Source organism: Dryobates pubescens, chromosome 19, assembly GCF_014839835.1.
Source record: "Dryobates pubescens isolate bDryPub1 chromosome 19, bDryPub1.pri, whole genome shotgun sequence".
Taxonomy (NCBI): domain Eukaryota; kingdom Metazoa; phylum Chordata; class Aves; order Piciformes; family Picidae; genus Dryobates; species Dryobates pubescens.
The window spans coordinates 1268942-1285034 of NC_071630.1; the positions used below are offsets into that span (position 1 = coordinate 1268942).

At 49.7% G+C, this 16093-nt stretch overlaps 1 protein-coding gene across 1 annotated transcript in view; it reads right to left on the reverse strand.

Annotated features, from left to right (window-relative positions):
- Positions 1–903: 903 nt before the first annotated feature.
- LOC104301215 (C-factor) overlaps positions 904–16093 on the reverse strand; it is a 30323-nt gene continuing 15133 nt past the window's right edge. The window contains exons 2-6 of the mRNA XM_054170250.1: positions 2368–2419; positions 1969–2156; positions 1560–1718; positions 1328–1447; positions 904–1092 (exon numbers count right to left, since the gene is read on the reverse strand). Coding sequence (XP_054026225.1) covers positions 979–1092; positions 1328–1447; positions 1560–1718; positions 1969–2156; positions 2368–2419 — 633 coding nt within the window. The 3' untranslated portion in view covers positions 904–978. The remainder of the gene's footprint in view (positions 1093–1327; positions 1448–1559; positions 1719–1968; positions 2157–2367; positions 2420–16093) is intronic.

The window sequence follows — 16093 nt, forward strand, 5'->3', positions numbered from 1 at the left end:
GCACTGCAGCTGGGCTCCCGACCTCTCAATTGCCCCTACCTTGTGCCCTACTCTTTCCTCTGCAGAGGGACCGATATCCTCACCCAACCCCTTCAGACCTAATTTAAAGCCCTCCTAATGAGCCCTGCCAACTCTAGTGCTAGGACTCTCTTGCCCCTTCTAGATAAATGCACCCCATCAGGACCCAGCAGGTCGGGTGCCGTAAAAGTAGCCCCATGATCAAAGAAACCAAAGTTCCTCTGCTGGCACCATCCCCTGAGCCACTTGTTGATGGTGTGGGTTCTCCCGTTCCTCTCAGTGTACTCCCCTGCCACTGAGGGAACTGAGCAGAACACCACTTGTGCGCCTGCCCCATCAATCAATTGTCCAAGTGTAACAGTGGAGGGGGGGCTGGGGGAAGGGATGCTTTTGGGTATGCTTTGGGATCTCTTGTCACTGTGCTTATGGTTCTCTGTAAAATATTCCCTGCTCCTCCATTTAAACTTTCCACCACTTTTGCAATCCCTTTGTCTGAGTCTCAGGTTTTTGCCAGTGGTGGGAAGAAGGGAGGATCGACCTCTCAACCCATCACACCCTCTCTGGGCACTTTCCAGCCCTGCCTGGATGTGTTCCTGTGCCACCTGTGCTGGATTCTATGGTCCTGCTCTGGCATAGGGGTTGGATTGGAAAATCTCCAGAGGTCCCTTCTAACCCCTAACTTCCTGTGAGCTGTGATGTGGACAGAGAAGGTCCTGTGCTGTGCAGGGAAGGGTCAGCAGGACCAGGCCCCAACACTGTGGCTCTTTCTCTAAGGGAAGGCAGTGGCTATATGGCCAGCTGTGAAGGCTACTTCCTTGTGCCCATGGTTGTGAGGGCTCTGGAGCCAGGCAAAGGCAGGGCAGGGCACAGAGGCTGTGGCTTTCAGGCAGAGGTTTATTGAGGTGTTGGCACAGGGAGCAGCAGCACAGGGCCCTGCTGCCAGCAGGCTGGGCTGGCATCTCACCATGGCACCACCTTCCCTTCCCAGTCCAGGAAGGTGCCAGTGTCCTTCTCAGAGAGGGAGGAGAGCACCTTCAGCATCCCTTGCACGCTGGCGTCCACTGTCACAGGAGGCTGTGGGGCAGAGGGGCATGGTCAGCTCGTGCCCAGGCCTGGCTCAGGGGTGCCCTGGGGCAGCCATGGGCAGGGGAAGGAGCCTTTTGGGCTGAGGGGAACATGCCAGGCCTGGGTACGGGGCCAAGCAGGAGCTCAGGGGATTGGGGCACCAGGAACCCAGGAGCAGGCAGGGAGGTCACAAGCAGGGTCCCAGGGCACCAGCAGTGAGGGCACTGCCATGGTGGGTCTGTACCTTTCGCCCACCGGCACTCCCCAAGTCAGTTTGCACCCAGCCAGGGTGCAGAGTAACGCAGAGGATGCCGTGCTCCCTGTACCCCAGGGACTGGCACTTGGTCAGCATGTTGAGAGCAGCCTGTAGGGACACAGATAAGTTGCTGGGTGCAGGGGAAAGCTGGCTGCAGGGGGCCATGTCCAGATGCCTGGGCAGGGTCAGCAAATGTGTGCTCAGCATAACCTGGTGGTACCTTGCTGCAGCAGTAGGAGACAATCTGCATTCGATCCCATTCCAAGGGATAAGCAATGGAGCCAGCAATGCTGGACATGTTGACAATGGCTGCCTTGCTGCAGCTCAGTGCTGAGCCTGGGCTTCCCTGGGCAGCCTTCTTCAGCAAGGGCAGGAATGCCTTAGGGGAGAGAAGAGGAAATGGAGGCACACATGGAGGTGGCACAGGGGTGAGGACCAGATCCTTCCCCAGCAGACAGGATTGGAAGCAGCTCCAGAGCATCCTCCCTCCTTTTCGCACTGTCCCAGCCTCACAGGCTTCAGGACCTGAGCTCCAGGCTAAAGCTCCAAAACCTGCAGCAGAAGCAGGACCCTCTCCCACATGTACTTTATGCTCCACTGGGACAGTGCAGTACGGGTGAGGCTCTCACCTGTCCCATCAGCAAGGGCCCGATGGTGTTGGTGGTGTAAACCTGCCTCATGTTCTCCAGGGTTCCTTCCTCAAGTTCAGTGTTCCTGACAATCCCAGCATTGTTGATGAGCAGGGTCAGCCCTGAGCCCCCCAGGTGCTTCTCAACTGTGGCTGCAGCTGCCTTGATGCTGGCAGGGTTGGAGACATCTGCAGAGCCAACACAGGACAGGTCAGAGCATACAGCCCCCTGCTGCCATGGGGTCCTCTGTGTCCCCTTGGAGATGTTCCCTTGGGGCTGGCCAGGGGCAGGAGGGATGGCAGTGCCTGGTGTCTGCAGGCACATGCCCATAGGCATGGCTCACTCCTGGGCACTGGGCAGAGGAGCCAGGGTGAAGAAGCCCCACTGTGGGGCACCTACCGAGAGGGATGATGACCAGGTTGGAGTGTTTGGAGGCCAGGTTCTGTAGCTCCTGCAGACAGGGAACTGTGTGGGCACACAGAGGCAGCAGGGGCTGTGCAGAGGCTCCCTCCCATGTGCCACTGAGCCCTCCACAAAGCCCCTGCCCAGATGGTCCCACAGCCAGCCCAGCTCAGCTGACCTGTGCTGAGGGTGCCCAGCTGCAACCCCAACCTTTTGCAAGCCCCCTCCCTGCTGCAGCAGCTGCCCTGTCCTCCAGCTGCCATCCCCAGCCCTGCCCAGTGCATCCCAGCCCAGCCTCACCTGTGCTTGCTGCCCCTTGGGGTCCCTGCACCCCGCAAAGACCCACTTGGGTGGGGTTGGCATCCCCAGGAAGTGCTGGACGAGCCCCAGGCCGATGCCCCGGTTGGCGCCGGTCACCAGCACGGAGTGGATGTGAAGTTCTCCCATGCTGCTGCTGCTGCCTCTGCCCCAGCTGCTGCTGTGTGCTCAGCTCCCTGGTGCTTCTTTATAGCGTGGCCATGGCCACCCCACCCACGCAGGGCTTGCACTCACTTGACTCCTGGCACCATCTTCCCAGCTCTTTGGACTCTAGGACAGAGATCCTGGCTGGGTGCCAGGCAACCTTATCAAAGGACACAGCTCCCTTGGCTGTCTCTGCTACATCCACACCCCAGGTGCTGCTGGCACCGTACTGCCTCTTTCAGGCTGCCTGGAAAATGGCAACAAGGTGCATTTCTGCAGAGCTCCAAGAGAGATGAGTACCAGTGGTGCTCCCCACTCCTGGGCTAGTTTTCTAAAATCTTTGTCATTGGTCTGGGCAGGGGCACTGAGGCACAATCAGGAAGTTTGCAGATGGCACTAAATTGGGTGGCAGTGTAGAGTGGCAGAGGGACCTGGACATGTTGGATATATGGGCTGAGTCTAAAGGGATGAGGTTCAACTAGGCCAGGTGCTGGGTCATTCACTTGTGTCCCAGCAACCCCATGAATACTCCAGGCAGGGGGCAGAGTGGCTGGAAAGTGCCCAGCAAAAAAGGACCTAGGGGTGCTGGATGAGAGCACCTGAAGATGAGCCAGAGTCTGCACAGGTGGCCAAGAAGGCCGCTGGCAGCCTGGCCTGGGTCAGCTCAGTGTGGGCAGCAAGAGCAGGGCAGGGATTGTCCCCCCAGTATTGGCCACTGGTGAGGACACAGCTTCAGTACTGGGTTCAGTTTTGGGCTCCTCACTCTCAGTAGGACACTTAAGGGGCAGGAGCAGGTCCAGAGAAGGGCATCAAAGCTGGGAAAGGGTCTGGAGAAGAGGACTGGAGAGGAGCAGCTGGGGGATATGGGGATGCTTAGTGTGGAGAAGAGGAGGCTGAGGGGAGACCTCATTGCTCTCTACAGCTCCCTGGAAGGAGGTTGGAGCCAGGTGGGGTTGGTCTCCTAAGTGGCAGGTTAGTCTCTCAAGTGGCAGGATGAGAGGAAGGTTATGCCAGGGGAGGTTTAGGTTGGACATGAGGAAAAATATCTTCCCCCTTAAGGGTTATCAAGTCCTGGAACACACTGCCCAGGTGGAGTCTCTATCCGGGGGGGGGTGGGGGTGGGGGTGGGGGGGGTGGTTCAGAGCAGTAGAGATGTGGTGCTGAGGGCCATGGGTTGTCAGTGCTGGGTTCACTGTGGGACTTGAGCACCTCAAAGGTCTCTTCCACCCAAACCCATTCTGTGAATCCATGACAAGAGGACTTTGTGAGCAGCCTTTGGTCCTGCCTAGGGGAAGCCCTGAGAAATGAGGATGCAGAGAAGGCAGAGTTGCTGAATACCTTCTTTGCTTCAGTCTTTACTCCTAAGACCAGCCCCTGTCAGCTCCAGATCCTGGATGAAGTTGAAGCAGCCTGGAGGAGGAAGGACTCTCCACTAGTCAATGAAGAGTGGGTTCGGGATCAGTTACCCAAAAGGAATATACACAGGTCCATGGGCCCTGGTGAGATGCACCCAAGAGTGCCGAGGGAACTGCCTGATGTTGTTGCTCTACCACTCTCCATCATTTTGGTAAAATTGTGGCAGACAAGAGAGATGCTGAGGACTGGAGGGAAGCCAGTGCCACTCCAGGCTTCAAAAAGGGCAGGAAAGAGGTTCCAGGGAACTACAGAGCAGTCAGCCTCACCTCCATCCCTGGGAAATGATGGAGCAGCTCATTCTGGAGGTCATCTCCAGGCACTTGGAAGGGAAGAAGATTATCAGGTGCAGTCAGCATCTATTCACCAAGGGAAAACCAGGCTTGGCTAATCTGAGAGCATTCCGTGATCTCCTAACTCAATAGGTAGGAGCAGGGTCTACCTTGACCTTAGCAAGGCTTTTGACACTGCCTCCCATAACTTCCTTGTGAGCAAGCTCAGGAGGTGTGGGACAGTAGAACAGACAGTGAGAGGGATCAGGAACTGGTGACACAATAGAATGCAAAGAGTGGTGCCAAGAGTGGGTGTGAAGACCTCCCATGCTGCTGCTGCTGCTGCTGCCTCTGCCCCAGCTGCTGCCGTGTGCTCAGCTTCCTGATGCTTCTGTATAGCATGGCCATGGCCACCCCACCCACGCAGGGCTTGCACTCACTTGACTCCTGGCACCACCTCCCCAGCTCTTTGGACTCTAGGCCGGGCGCCAACCCAGCTTATCAAAGAGCAATCCTCCCTTGCCTTTCTCTGCCACATCTATGCCCCAGGTGCTGCTGGCATGGTGCTGCCTCTCCCAGGCTGCCAGGAACGTGGTAACAAGTGTTGTGGTTTCAGCTTTCCTGCTAGTCCAAATGCCCAGGATGTAAGAGATTTAGGTTGCCTCCCCTCTCCCCTTTTTTCCTTGTAGGGAAATTAGGTGGGAGGAGAAAATAGAGGTAAAATTACAAATTAAACAGACTTGAATCGATTTGGAAGTATAAAGGTAAGTTTAACAAAGTATAAAAGGCACTTGAGTAAAAGGAAGGTTACAAAGGTATAAGGGAAAAATGGGGCAGGCATGGCAGGAGATCTGCATGGATGAGCAAGGAGCTTCTGAAGGAAATTTCATGGAAGAAAGATACTTAGAGTTCATGGAAGAAGGGACTTGTCACATGGGAAAAGTATAGAGTAGTTGCTAGGGCATGTAGGAAGGCAACGAGGGAGGCCAAAGCCCTCTTGGAACGAAAACTGGCAAAGCAAGTAAAAGAGAACAAGAGCTTCTTCAAATCTATCAGTAGGTGTGGGCCCAGTGCTGAATGAGGAGGCAGCCCTGAGAGCTGAGGATGCAGAGAAGACAGAATTGCTGAATGCCTTCTTTGCTTCAGTCTTTACTCCTAAGACTGAACTCCCCTATGAAGTCCAGACCCTGGATGAAGGAGAAGAAGCCTGGAGGAGGGAGGACTCTCCACTAGTCAATGAAGAGCGGGTTAGGGATCAGTTACCCAAATGAAATATACACAGGTCCATGGGCCCTGGTGAGATGCACCCAAGAGTGCTGAGGGAACTGCCTGATGTTGTTGCTCTACCACTCTCCATCATTTTGGGAAGATGGTGGTTGACAGGAGAGGTGCTGAGAACTGGAGGAAGGCCAGTGTTACTCCAGGCTTCAGAAAGGGCAAGAAAGAGGTTCCAGAAAACTACAGAACAGTGAGCCTCACCTCCATCCCTGGAAAAATGATGGAGCAGCTCATTCTGGAGGTCATCTCTAGGCATTTGGAATAAAAGATGTTCAGGAGCAGTCAGCATGGATTTACCAAAGGGAGATCCTGTTTGACTAATCTGATAGCTTTCTATGATGTCATAACGGAATGGATAGATGCAGGGAGAGTAGTGGTTGTAGTCTGCCTTGACCTTAGTAAGGCTTTTGACATGGTCTCCCATAGCATCCTTGTGATTAAGCTCAGGAAGTGTGGGATAGAAGAGCACAGAGTGAGATGAATTAGGAGCTGGTTACAAAATAGAGTTCAGAGAGTGGTGGCCATTGGTGCCAAGTCCAGCTGGAAAGCTGTAACCAGTGGAGTCCCTGAGGGATCAGTGCTGGGTCCAGTCCTGTTCAACAACTTTATCAATGACATTGATGAGGGGACAGACAGAGAGTCTTCTCAGCAAGTTTGCTGATGATACCAAACTGGGAGGCTTGGCTGAGACACCTGAATACTGTGAGGGCATTCAGTGAGACCTGGAGAGCTGGGCAGAGAGGAATCTAATGAGGTTCAACAAGGGTAAGTGCATCTGGGAAGGAAGAATAAATTGCAGATTTCTTTAATATCTTTGCTAGTGTTCTGGGCAGGTGCATTGAAGCACACTCACGAAATGTGCAGATGACACCAAATTGTTTGGCAATGTAGAGTGGCAGAGGTACCTGGTAGGGCTGGAACAATTGCTGAGGCCAATGGGATGAGGTTCAACATGGCCAAGTGCTGGGTCCTGCACTTGTGTCACAGAAACTTCATGAATGCTTCAGGGTGGGGGCAGAGTGGCTGGAAAGTGCCCAGCAGAAAAGGACCTGGGGGTGCTGGATGAGAGCACCTGAAGATGATGCAGGTTGTGTGCAGGTGGCCAAGAAGGCCTCCAGCAGCCTGACCTGGATCAGCTCAGTGTGGGCAGCAGGAGCAAGGCAGGGATTGTCCCCCAGTATTGGTCACTGGTGAGGACACAGCTTCAGTACTGGGTTCAGTTTTGGGCTCCTCATCCCCAGAAAGACACCGAGGGGCAGGAGCAAGTCCAGAGAAGGGCATCAAAGCTGGGGAAGGGTCTGGAGTGCAGGGCTGGGGAGGAGCAGCTGGGGGTGTTTAGTATGGAAAAGAGGAGGCTAAGGGAAGACCTCATTGCTCTACAGCACCCTGAAAGGAGGTTGGAGTCTAGTGGGGTTGGTCTCTTCTCCCTAGTAGTAAGTGGCAGGATGAGAGAAATATCCTCAGGTTATTCCAGGGGAGGTTTAGGTTGGACATGAGGAACAATATCTTCCCCTTGGGGGCTGTCAAGCAATAGAACAGGCTGCCCAGGTGGAGTGTCCATCCCTGTGTGGGGTTTCAGAGCAGTGGAGATGTGGTGCTGAGGGCCATGAGTTAGTGGTGCCCTGGCAGTGCTGGGTTCACTGTGGGACTTGAGCACCTCAAAGGTCTCTTACACTCAAAACCATTCTGTGAATCCATAACTCTGCTGGTTTAAACCCAGCCCAGGGTGGGGAGGGCTTGAAACCTAACCCCAGTTGGGCAAAGAAATCAGACCCCTCCCAATGGGATGGGCTGGAAACCCAACCCCAGGTAGGCAGTAAGACCTGGGTCAAAGTTTATTCTCCTCCCACGTCCTGTCCACACCCCTTTTTAAGAGAGTCAACTTCCTGACTTTGTCTTTTTCCTGCCATGGTATCTGCTCTTTCCGCTTACCCATGTGGTGTGGCCTACCTCCATGTGTTTGGGGCCTGCATCCAGAGAATCCACTGCAATCGAGAGAATCCATTTCCATCTGCCGTCTGGTTCTGTATATAGCTGTATCCACCTCTTTCGCTTGTATCTCTGTAACCTTCCTTTTACTTAAACACCTGCTTTTTTTCTTAACATTACCTTTTTATTTTCTGTTGGGTCTGCTCATGTGCTGGTACTTAAACCCAAGGGAATCCATTGCCAGCTGTGCCAGGTTTTGTATCTATATAATCAATGCCATTGATGAGGGGACAGACAGACAAATTCTGCTCAGCAATGCCAAACTAGGAGGCTTGGTTCAGACCCTGACCTGCTCAGCCCACATAGTAGCCTCTCCATGCCAGCCAGCTCTTCCAGTCTTTATCAAAAAATGGGGTGGGTTAAAATTACCCCCCCAGCTAATTTGAGAGAATTACCCCTCAAAATAAAATTGCCAGACTATCTCAGTGGGGTGGAAGCAAATGAAGCTCTACTTACAAGCAAAACTACAATCTAGAAACATGAAATGCATTGAATATGTACAAAATACACAATATTTGCATGTATTTACAATTTACAAACAACACAAGAACCCTCTTGGATAAAACCAGGGGGCTATCAATAGCTTCCTCCTCTTCCTGGCTCCCCTCTGGACAAGGGAAAGTGAAAGCAGAGTGTAGCTTGGTAGTACTTAGCCACAACAAAGAAGCAGAGCCCAGGTCAGCAAGACAGCAGAAGCAACCAGCTAGAATCTGCTAGAGGGAAGAGCTGAGAAAAGAGAAAAAGTTAGTTTATGCAACTTACTTTATATTAGTTATTAGACCAATAGGGTTATTTAGTCCTGATCATCATTTTTCTTTTGCATCCAATGGTAACTTATTTATGTTCTAACATTTTCTACTCAATTTGTGGACAATTTCCTAGGCATCAGCCTAAAAGTGCCACAATCCACCCCCTAAATAATCCTGTTGTTTGCTAATGCTCTCTATTTAATCTAAAACCATCTCTACAATAATGAATAGTAGAGTTTATATTTTCAGCTCATCCTCCATTCTGGCTATCTCAGATGCAGGTGATTGAAGAGTTCAGAAAAGAGGAAAGAAGAAAACTGTTTGTCTCTTCACGGAGGAGACGAAGGAAAAGAACAGGGCCTCTCAGGTGACTGAGGCGACTCAGGTTCGTGCTTGTGTACTGTAGATTCCTCTTGGGTTCTCCTTTTGGGTGCTATGTTGTACCTGAAACAGAAACTGCTAACAGCTTGTACTATACCCTCTTAATTTAAGCTCTCTCAGCTAAAGTTAGATTTCTTTGTGGAACACAATGAATTTCACCGTTCTCTTGCATTACCCAGTAAGTGTCACCAGGACCTTCAGCAGAAACCACTCCTCAGACAGGCTTAGCCTCTTCTGAAGGAGAAAATACCCAGTTTTCCCTAACAGATTCTTCTCTCTAATAACAGGAACTTTATCAGCTTCTACTTTTTGTAACAAATCTGTGCAGGTCCAGCTCAATTTACGGAACCTCTACTATTTACCAACCAGGGTGCTTGTGCTAGATGTTTCTCCCAGTTTTTCAAAGTTCCACCCCCCATGGCTTTCAGAGTGGTTTCAGCAAACTGTTGTAACATTCAACTTTTCCTGCAGGGGATGTGGTATAGCCACTCTTTGGCCCAGTGTTTTATGAGATTGTTCTTGAAATGAGTTCTGTTATCTGATTCAATTCTCTGTGCAGTACCATGTCTCCACAGGATTTGTCTCTCCAGACCAAGAATGGTGTTACATGCAGTTGCATGAGGAACTGGATAGGTTTCCAACCATCCAGTGCTCACCTCTACCATAATCAGCACATATTGCTTACCAGATCAAGAACAAGGTAGAGTGATGTAATCAATTGGCCTCACCTCACCATACTTGTACTTGGACCATCGGTCACCATACCACAAGGGCTTGATTTGCATAACCTGCTTAATAGCAGCACAAATGTCAGAGTCATGTATGGATCTCTCACAAGCCCACTGGTAGGTTGCATCTCTGCCTTGATGTCCTGATGAATGGTGAATCACAAAGAGTTGGCTGCCATCAATGAGTCAGTGTAGAGATAAAGCTTTGGCCACTTCTCTCGTTCAGCTATGTTGAGAGCTCGCCGGACAGCTTTTACCTCTGCAAACTGGCTGGATTCACCTTCTCCATCTTTTGCTTCTGCAACTCTGTGTGTTGGACTCCACACTGCAGACTTCCATCTCCGCTTGTTTCCAACCAGGTGACAGGAACCATCTGTGAACAAAGCATATTTCTTTTCATCATCAGTAAGGAGGAGCTTCCTCAGCACGAGTCATTCTTTCCTCTGGAGGTTTTTTTGTGCAGTTGGTGGCTTTTGGCCAATTTGGGATCAGCTCCACCAGACCAGGTCTTTCAAGTTTTCCCATTCCAGCTCACTGTGTTATCAGAGCCATCCACTTAGACCATGTGGCATCTGTGGCATGATGTGGTGTAGAATCTTTACCTTTGAACATCCAATTCAAAAGTGGTAGTCTGGGAGCTAAAAGAAGTTGTGACTCAGTTCCGATTACTTCAGAAGCAGCTTTTACTCCTTCATAGGCAGCTAATATCTCTTTCTCATCTGGAGTATAAATTTGCCTCTGAGCCTTGTCACCACATTCCCAGGACCTGGATTTCCCTGGCAGGTCCTTTCACCTTGTCTCACCTAATGGCCAAACCAGCTTTGAAGAGAATGTCAATGATTTTGTTACCATTCTCTAAGGTTTATCCAGCAGTTTTACCCTACATGATGATGTTATCAATGAACTGGATGTGTTCTGGAGCTCCACCTTTCTCCAAAGCATCATGGATCACTGCATGACAGATGCTTGAATCCACCCCTGGGACAAACAATTAAATGTGTACTGTACCCCTCTCCAGGTGAAGGCAAACTGAGGCCTGCATTCTACTTCTATGGCAATAGAGAAGAAAGCATTAGCAATATCTGCGGTGGCATAACCATTTGGCTTCTTTGGTTTTCAGCTCATACTGGAGTTCCAACATGTCTGGTACAGCCACTCATGAGTGGAGTTACTTTGTTCAGGACATGGAAGTCAGTTTTCAGATGCCATTCTCCATTTGGCTTTTGCACAGGTGGTGTCACACTGTTGAAATGTGAATGAGACTTGCTGATGACCTTCTGACCTTCCAATTGACAAATCAAGTTATGAATGGGCACCAAAGAGTCACAGTTGGTTCTATATTGCCTATGATGCACAGTTTGAGAAGCAGCTGGCAATTTCACATCCTCTATCTGATGTTATCCCACAATTGTACGTTCATCTGAGAGTTCAGGCCTGATAGACATCTTCAATTTTCCTCCATCAATTTCTACAGTTGCTATACCAAAAGCCCATTTGGAATCTTTAGGATCTTCCAAAGCCCCTTTTTTTCAGAAAGTCAATTCCCAAAATACAAGGTGCATCTGGTCCTGTTTCAGTAGTCTCCCAGTCTTTTCCAGTTAAACTTATGCCAACCTGACAATCAACTCAGTGATTAAATAATTCCTAAAATAATGATAGACTCTGTCCCTTGCTAATTTGATGGCATTATGGTGCACTGAGCTCCTGTGTCAACCAAGGCCCTGTACTTCTGACATTTTGAAGTGCCAGACAACTGGATGAATACATCCCAGACTCTGTTATCTTTATTATCCCTCTCCTCTCCCTAGCATGAGGCAGGGCACCCTTAATTAAAGGGATTGCATTTACATGTACAGTTGACACACTGCTTAGTGTTAGTGTCAGAACCACTGTTGGAGCAATAAGAGTTGTTCTGGGAAACTGAGGTAGTGGCAACTGCCCTTCTGGTATTGCTACCTCTGGCACTGCCACTCTGCATCTCTTGCACTCTCTTGCAAAGAACAGAAGTGGGCTGACCATCCCTCTTAGTCATGTTTTCACCAAACTGTCCATGCAGGGTTATCCAGACTCCCACAGGATTGCTGCTGCCTATTTTGGATTGGCCTAGTCTGAACTGGCCTTCAAGGAGGACATCTGTTCCTGAGAGCTGAAACTTGTATCTATTTAGTAGAGGAAAAAGTGGTCTCATCCCTCTTGGCCAATTTGCATATGGAGGATTTAAATTCCTCCTTCACCACTGTGATGGGTTAACAACCATCCTGAAAACAAAGCGGGGAGGGCTTGCGGGTGCTTTGCCCTCCCTGCAGGGCATTTTCCCCCTGGGAAACTGAGTCTGTTCCACTCCACCCTCCCTGCCCAGCTAGGGTATAAAAGGGAGGACATTGCAGCCATTAGGTCTCCTTTTAGTTCCTGCCTCTCCTGGACTAGAGATACGGCAGCTGCCTTCCTGCTCCTCTGCCATGTGGTCAGGCCTGACTCTTCTCCCTGCTGCCTCCGCGCCTCTTCAGAGACAGAGACTGGTTTTGTATTCTTGTTTCCCCACCCCCCCCCCATCCATTCTTGCTCCTTGCCCTTGTGAACCTTACCTGTTATTGTTATATATATATAGTTTAAACAATATATATTGTTTAAAGAAAACTCTTTACCTCTCTACTTCTAACCTGACTCCAAATTATTTCTTGGTGGATTTGCTCCTTCTCTTTTCTTTTTTTTCCCTCTCTGGTGGGAGGGAGGAGGGGGAAGCGGGGGAGAGATTCTCAGCCTTGCCCCCATCTGAGCTCTTAACTCCCAGTTAAGGCTCAAACCACCACAACAACTTTCATGCAATCCTTTATCTCTCAAGTCAGAATTTTAGTGACTGAGACCAAAGAAACAGATGTGAGACTGTCCTCCAGCTGCCTCATTTGGTCACTAAAATAACAAACACCAGGAGGTGCTCCACCATAGTTTTTCACCACAATTCTGCTTGCTAAAATACTAGCATGGTTAGGAGGAGCACGTTTGATGAGTTTCTGGGTAAGACCTGTCCCACAGGAATTTCATCAGGATTGAGCCTACCATGATCTCTATAAGTTATTTCTCTCACACCAAACTCTCTCACACACTTGATTCCCTCATCTATTGTAGACCACTTCTGTGGGTTCCAGGGTAAATCATCCCTGGATGGATACTGCTTCAGCACAGCCAATAAAAAGCATCACCACAGAGAAACTTTACCAATAGAACTCCCTATATATTTATCTATTCCAGATCCTATGCAAGTGTTCCTAATTGTTTTGCCAACCTGTTGCCTACTACTAAAGCACAGTATCATAGTATCAGTCAGGGTTGGAAGGGACCACAAGGATCATCTAGTTCTAACCCCCCTGCCGTGAGCAGGGACACCTCACACTGGATCAGGCTGGCCAAAGCCTCATCCAGCCTGGTCTTAAGCACCTCCAGGGATGGGGCCTCAACCACCTCCCTGGACAACCTATTCCAGGGCTTCACCACTCTCATGGTGAAGAACTTCCTTCTCACATCCAGCCTGACTCTCCCCACCTCCAGCTTCATTCCATTCCCCCTAGTCCTGTCACTACCGGAGATCCTGAGAAGTCCCTCCCCAGGCTTCTTGTAGCTCCCTTCAGATACTGGAAAGCCACAATTAGGTCACCTCTGAGCCTTCTCCAGCCCCAACTCCTTCAGTCTGTCCTCACAGGAGAGGTGCTCCAGCCCACTGATCATCCTCGTGGCCCTTCTCTGGACACTTCTTAACCTCCAGCCTAAACCTCCCCTGCAACAGCTTGAGACTGTGTCCTCTTCTTCTGGTGCTGGTTGCCTGGGAGAAGAGACCAACCCCCACCTGGCTACAACCTCCCTTCAGGTAGCTGTAGAGAGCAATAAGGTCACCCCTGAGCCTCCTCTTCTCCAGGCTAAGCAACCGCAGCTCCCTCAGTCTCTCCTCACAGGGCTGTGTTCCAAGCCCCTCACCAACTCTGTTGCCCTTCTCTGGACACGCTCCAGCAAGTCAACCTCCTTCCTAAACTGAGGAGCCCAGAACTGGACACAGGACTCGAGGTGAGGCCTAACCAGTGCGGTGTACAGGGGCAGAATGACCTCCATGTCACACTGCAGGCTCATGTTCAGCCTACCATCAACCAGCACCCCCAGGTCCCTCTCCACCTGGCTGCTCTCCAGCCACTCTGTCCCCAGCCTGTAGCACTGCATGGGGTTGTTGTGGCCAATGTGCAGAACCTGGCACTTGGATGTGTTAAATCTCATGCCATTGGACTCTGCCCATCTGTCCAGCCTGTTGAGGTCCCTCTGCAGAACCTCTCTACACTCCAGCAGATCATCTCCTGCCCCCAGCTTGGTGTCATCTGCAAATTTACTGATGATGGACTCAATGCCCTCATCCAGATCATCAGTAAAGATGTTACAGAGCATGGGGCCCAGCACTGATCCCTGGGGCACACCACTAGTGCCTGGCTGCCAGCTGGCTGTGGCACCATTCACCACCACTCTCTGGGCTTGGCCCTCCAGCCAGTTCCTAACCCATCGCAGTGTGCTCCCATCCAAGCCATGGGCTGACAGCTTGTCCAGGAGTTTGCTATGGGGGACGGTGTCAAAGGCCTTGCTGAGGTCCAGGTAGACTACATCCACAGCCTGCCCCACATCCACCAGGCAGTCACCTGATCATAGAAGGAGATCAGGTTGGTCAGGCAGGACCTGCCTTTCCTAAATCCATGCTGGCTGGGCCTGATCCCTTGGCCATCCTCTTAAGTGATGTGTGATTGCACTCAGGATGACATGTTCCATAATCTTGCCTGGCACTGAGGTCAGGCTGACAGGCCTATAATTCCCTGGCTCATCCAACCAGCCCTTCCTGGGGATGGGCACAACGTTGGCACAACATTGGCCAGCTTCAATTTAGCTTCAATTTAGTCTCTGACTTGGAAAAGAATGTAAACATCTTCTGACTGAGGGAAGAAATTGCGCAGAATTTGGTTTGATGTGTTAAAATATTGTTTTGTTATTTTAGCCTATTGTATGTTTTAATTATATGCATGCCAGTAGAAAATAACCAATTAAGATGTGACACATGTACCTTCTGGTAGACTACATAACTTTGCTGTATAATGTAATAAACGTCTTCACCTACTTACATCGTGTTCTGGAAGCTGTGCTCAGGGTGGTTGAACAACCTATACTGCAACAAATGCTGACCCTGACAACAACGCTATATTACAAGTAGACATGAACTCTGATCTTGACCTTGGCCTGAAACATCAAGGTGAACTCTCTTTAGCTCGATGGGCTCATGATTCAACCTGACATCAAAGCAGAGATTCAACCTACCAGTGGGCTTGTGACAGATCCATAGACATTTCCATGGACACTATCACACAAGTCATACATGACTCTGACATTTGTGCTGGTATTAAGTAGACAGAGTGAATCAAGACATAGTGATATGGTGACTGATGGTCCAAGTACAAGTATGGTGAGGCCTGGCAGATTGACTACATCACTCTACCTCGTTGTCGATCTAGTAAACAATATGTGCTGATTATGGTAGAGGCAAGAACTGGATGGTTGGAAACTTATCCAGTTCCTCACGCAACTGCACATAACACCATTCTTTTTCTGGAAAGAAATCCTGTGGAGACACAGAACTGCACAGAGAATTGAATCAGACAACAGAACTCATTTCAAGAACAATCTCATAAAATACTGGGCCAAAGAGCACAGCACTGAGTGGCTATGCCACATCCCCTACTATGCACCAGCTGCAGGAAAGTTTGAATGTTACAATGGTTTGTTAAAAACCACCCTGAAAGCCGGGGGGGGTGGAACTTTGAAAAACTGGGAGAAACATGTAGCACAAGCATCCTGGTTGGTAAATAGTAGAGGTTCTGTTACAAAAGGTAGAAGGTGATAAAGTTCCTGTTATTAGAGAAAAGAATCTGTTAGGGAAAAATGTTTGGGTATTTTCTCCTTCAGGAGATGCTAAGCCTGTCTGAGGAGTGGTTTCTGCAGGAGGTCCTGGTCACACTTACTGGGTAATGCAAGAGAATGGTGAAATTCAGTGTATTCCATAAAGAAATCTAACTTTAGCTGAGAGAGTTTAAATTCAGAGGGTGTACAGATACAACATCATTCCCAAAAGAAGAATCCATGAGTAATCTACGATGCACAAACCCTGAAAGTCCTGAGTCACCTGTCTTTTCTTTGTCTCATCTATGAAGAGACAAACTGTTTTCTTATTTCCTGTTTTTTGAACTTTCGAATTATCTACATCTTAGATAGCTGGAATGGAAGATAAACTGAAGATATTGACTTTTTTTATTCATTATTGTAGATGTTGTTTTAGATTAGGTGGATAGTATTAGCAACCAATGGAATTGTTTAGAAGGGGTGGGTTGTGGTAGTTTTAGGCTGTACCTTTAAAATTTTCCATAGATCTTGAACA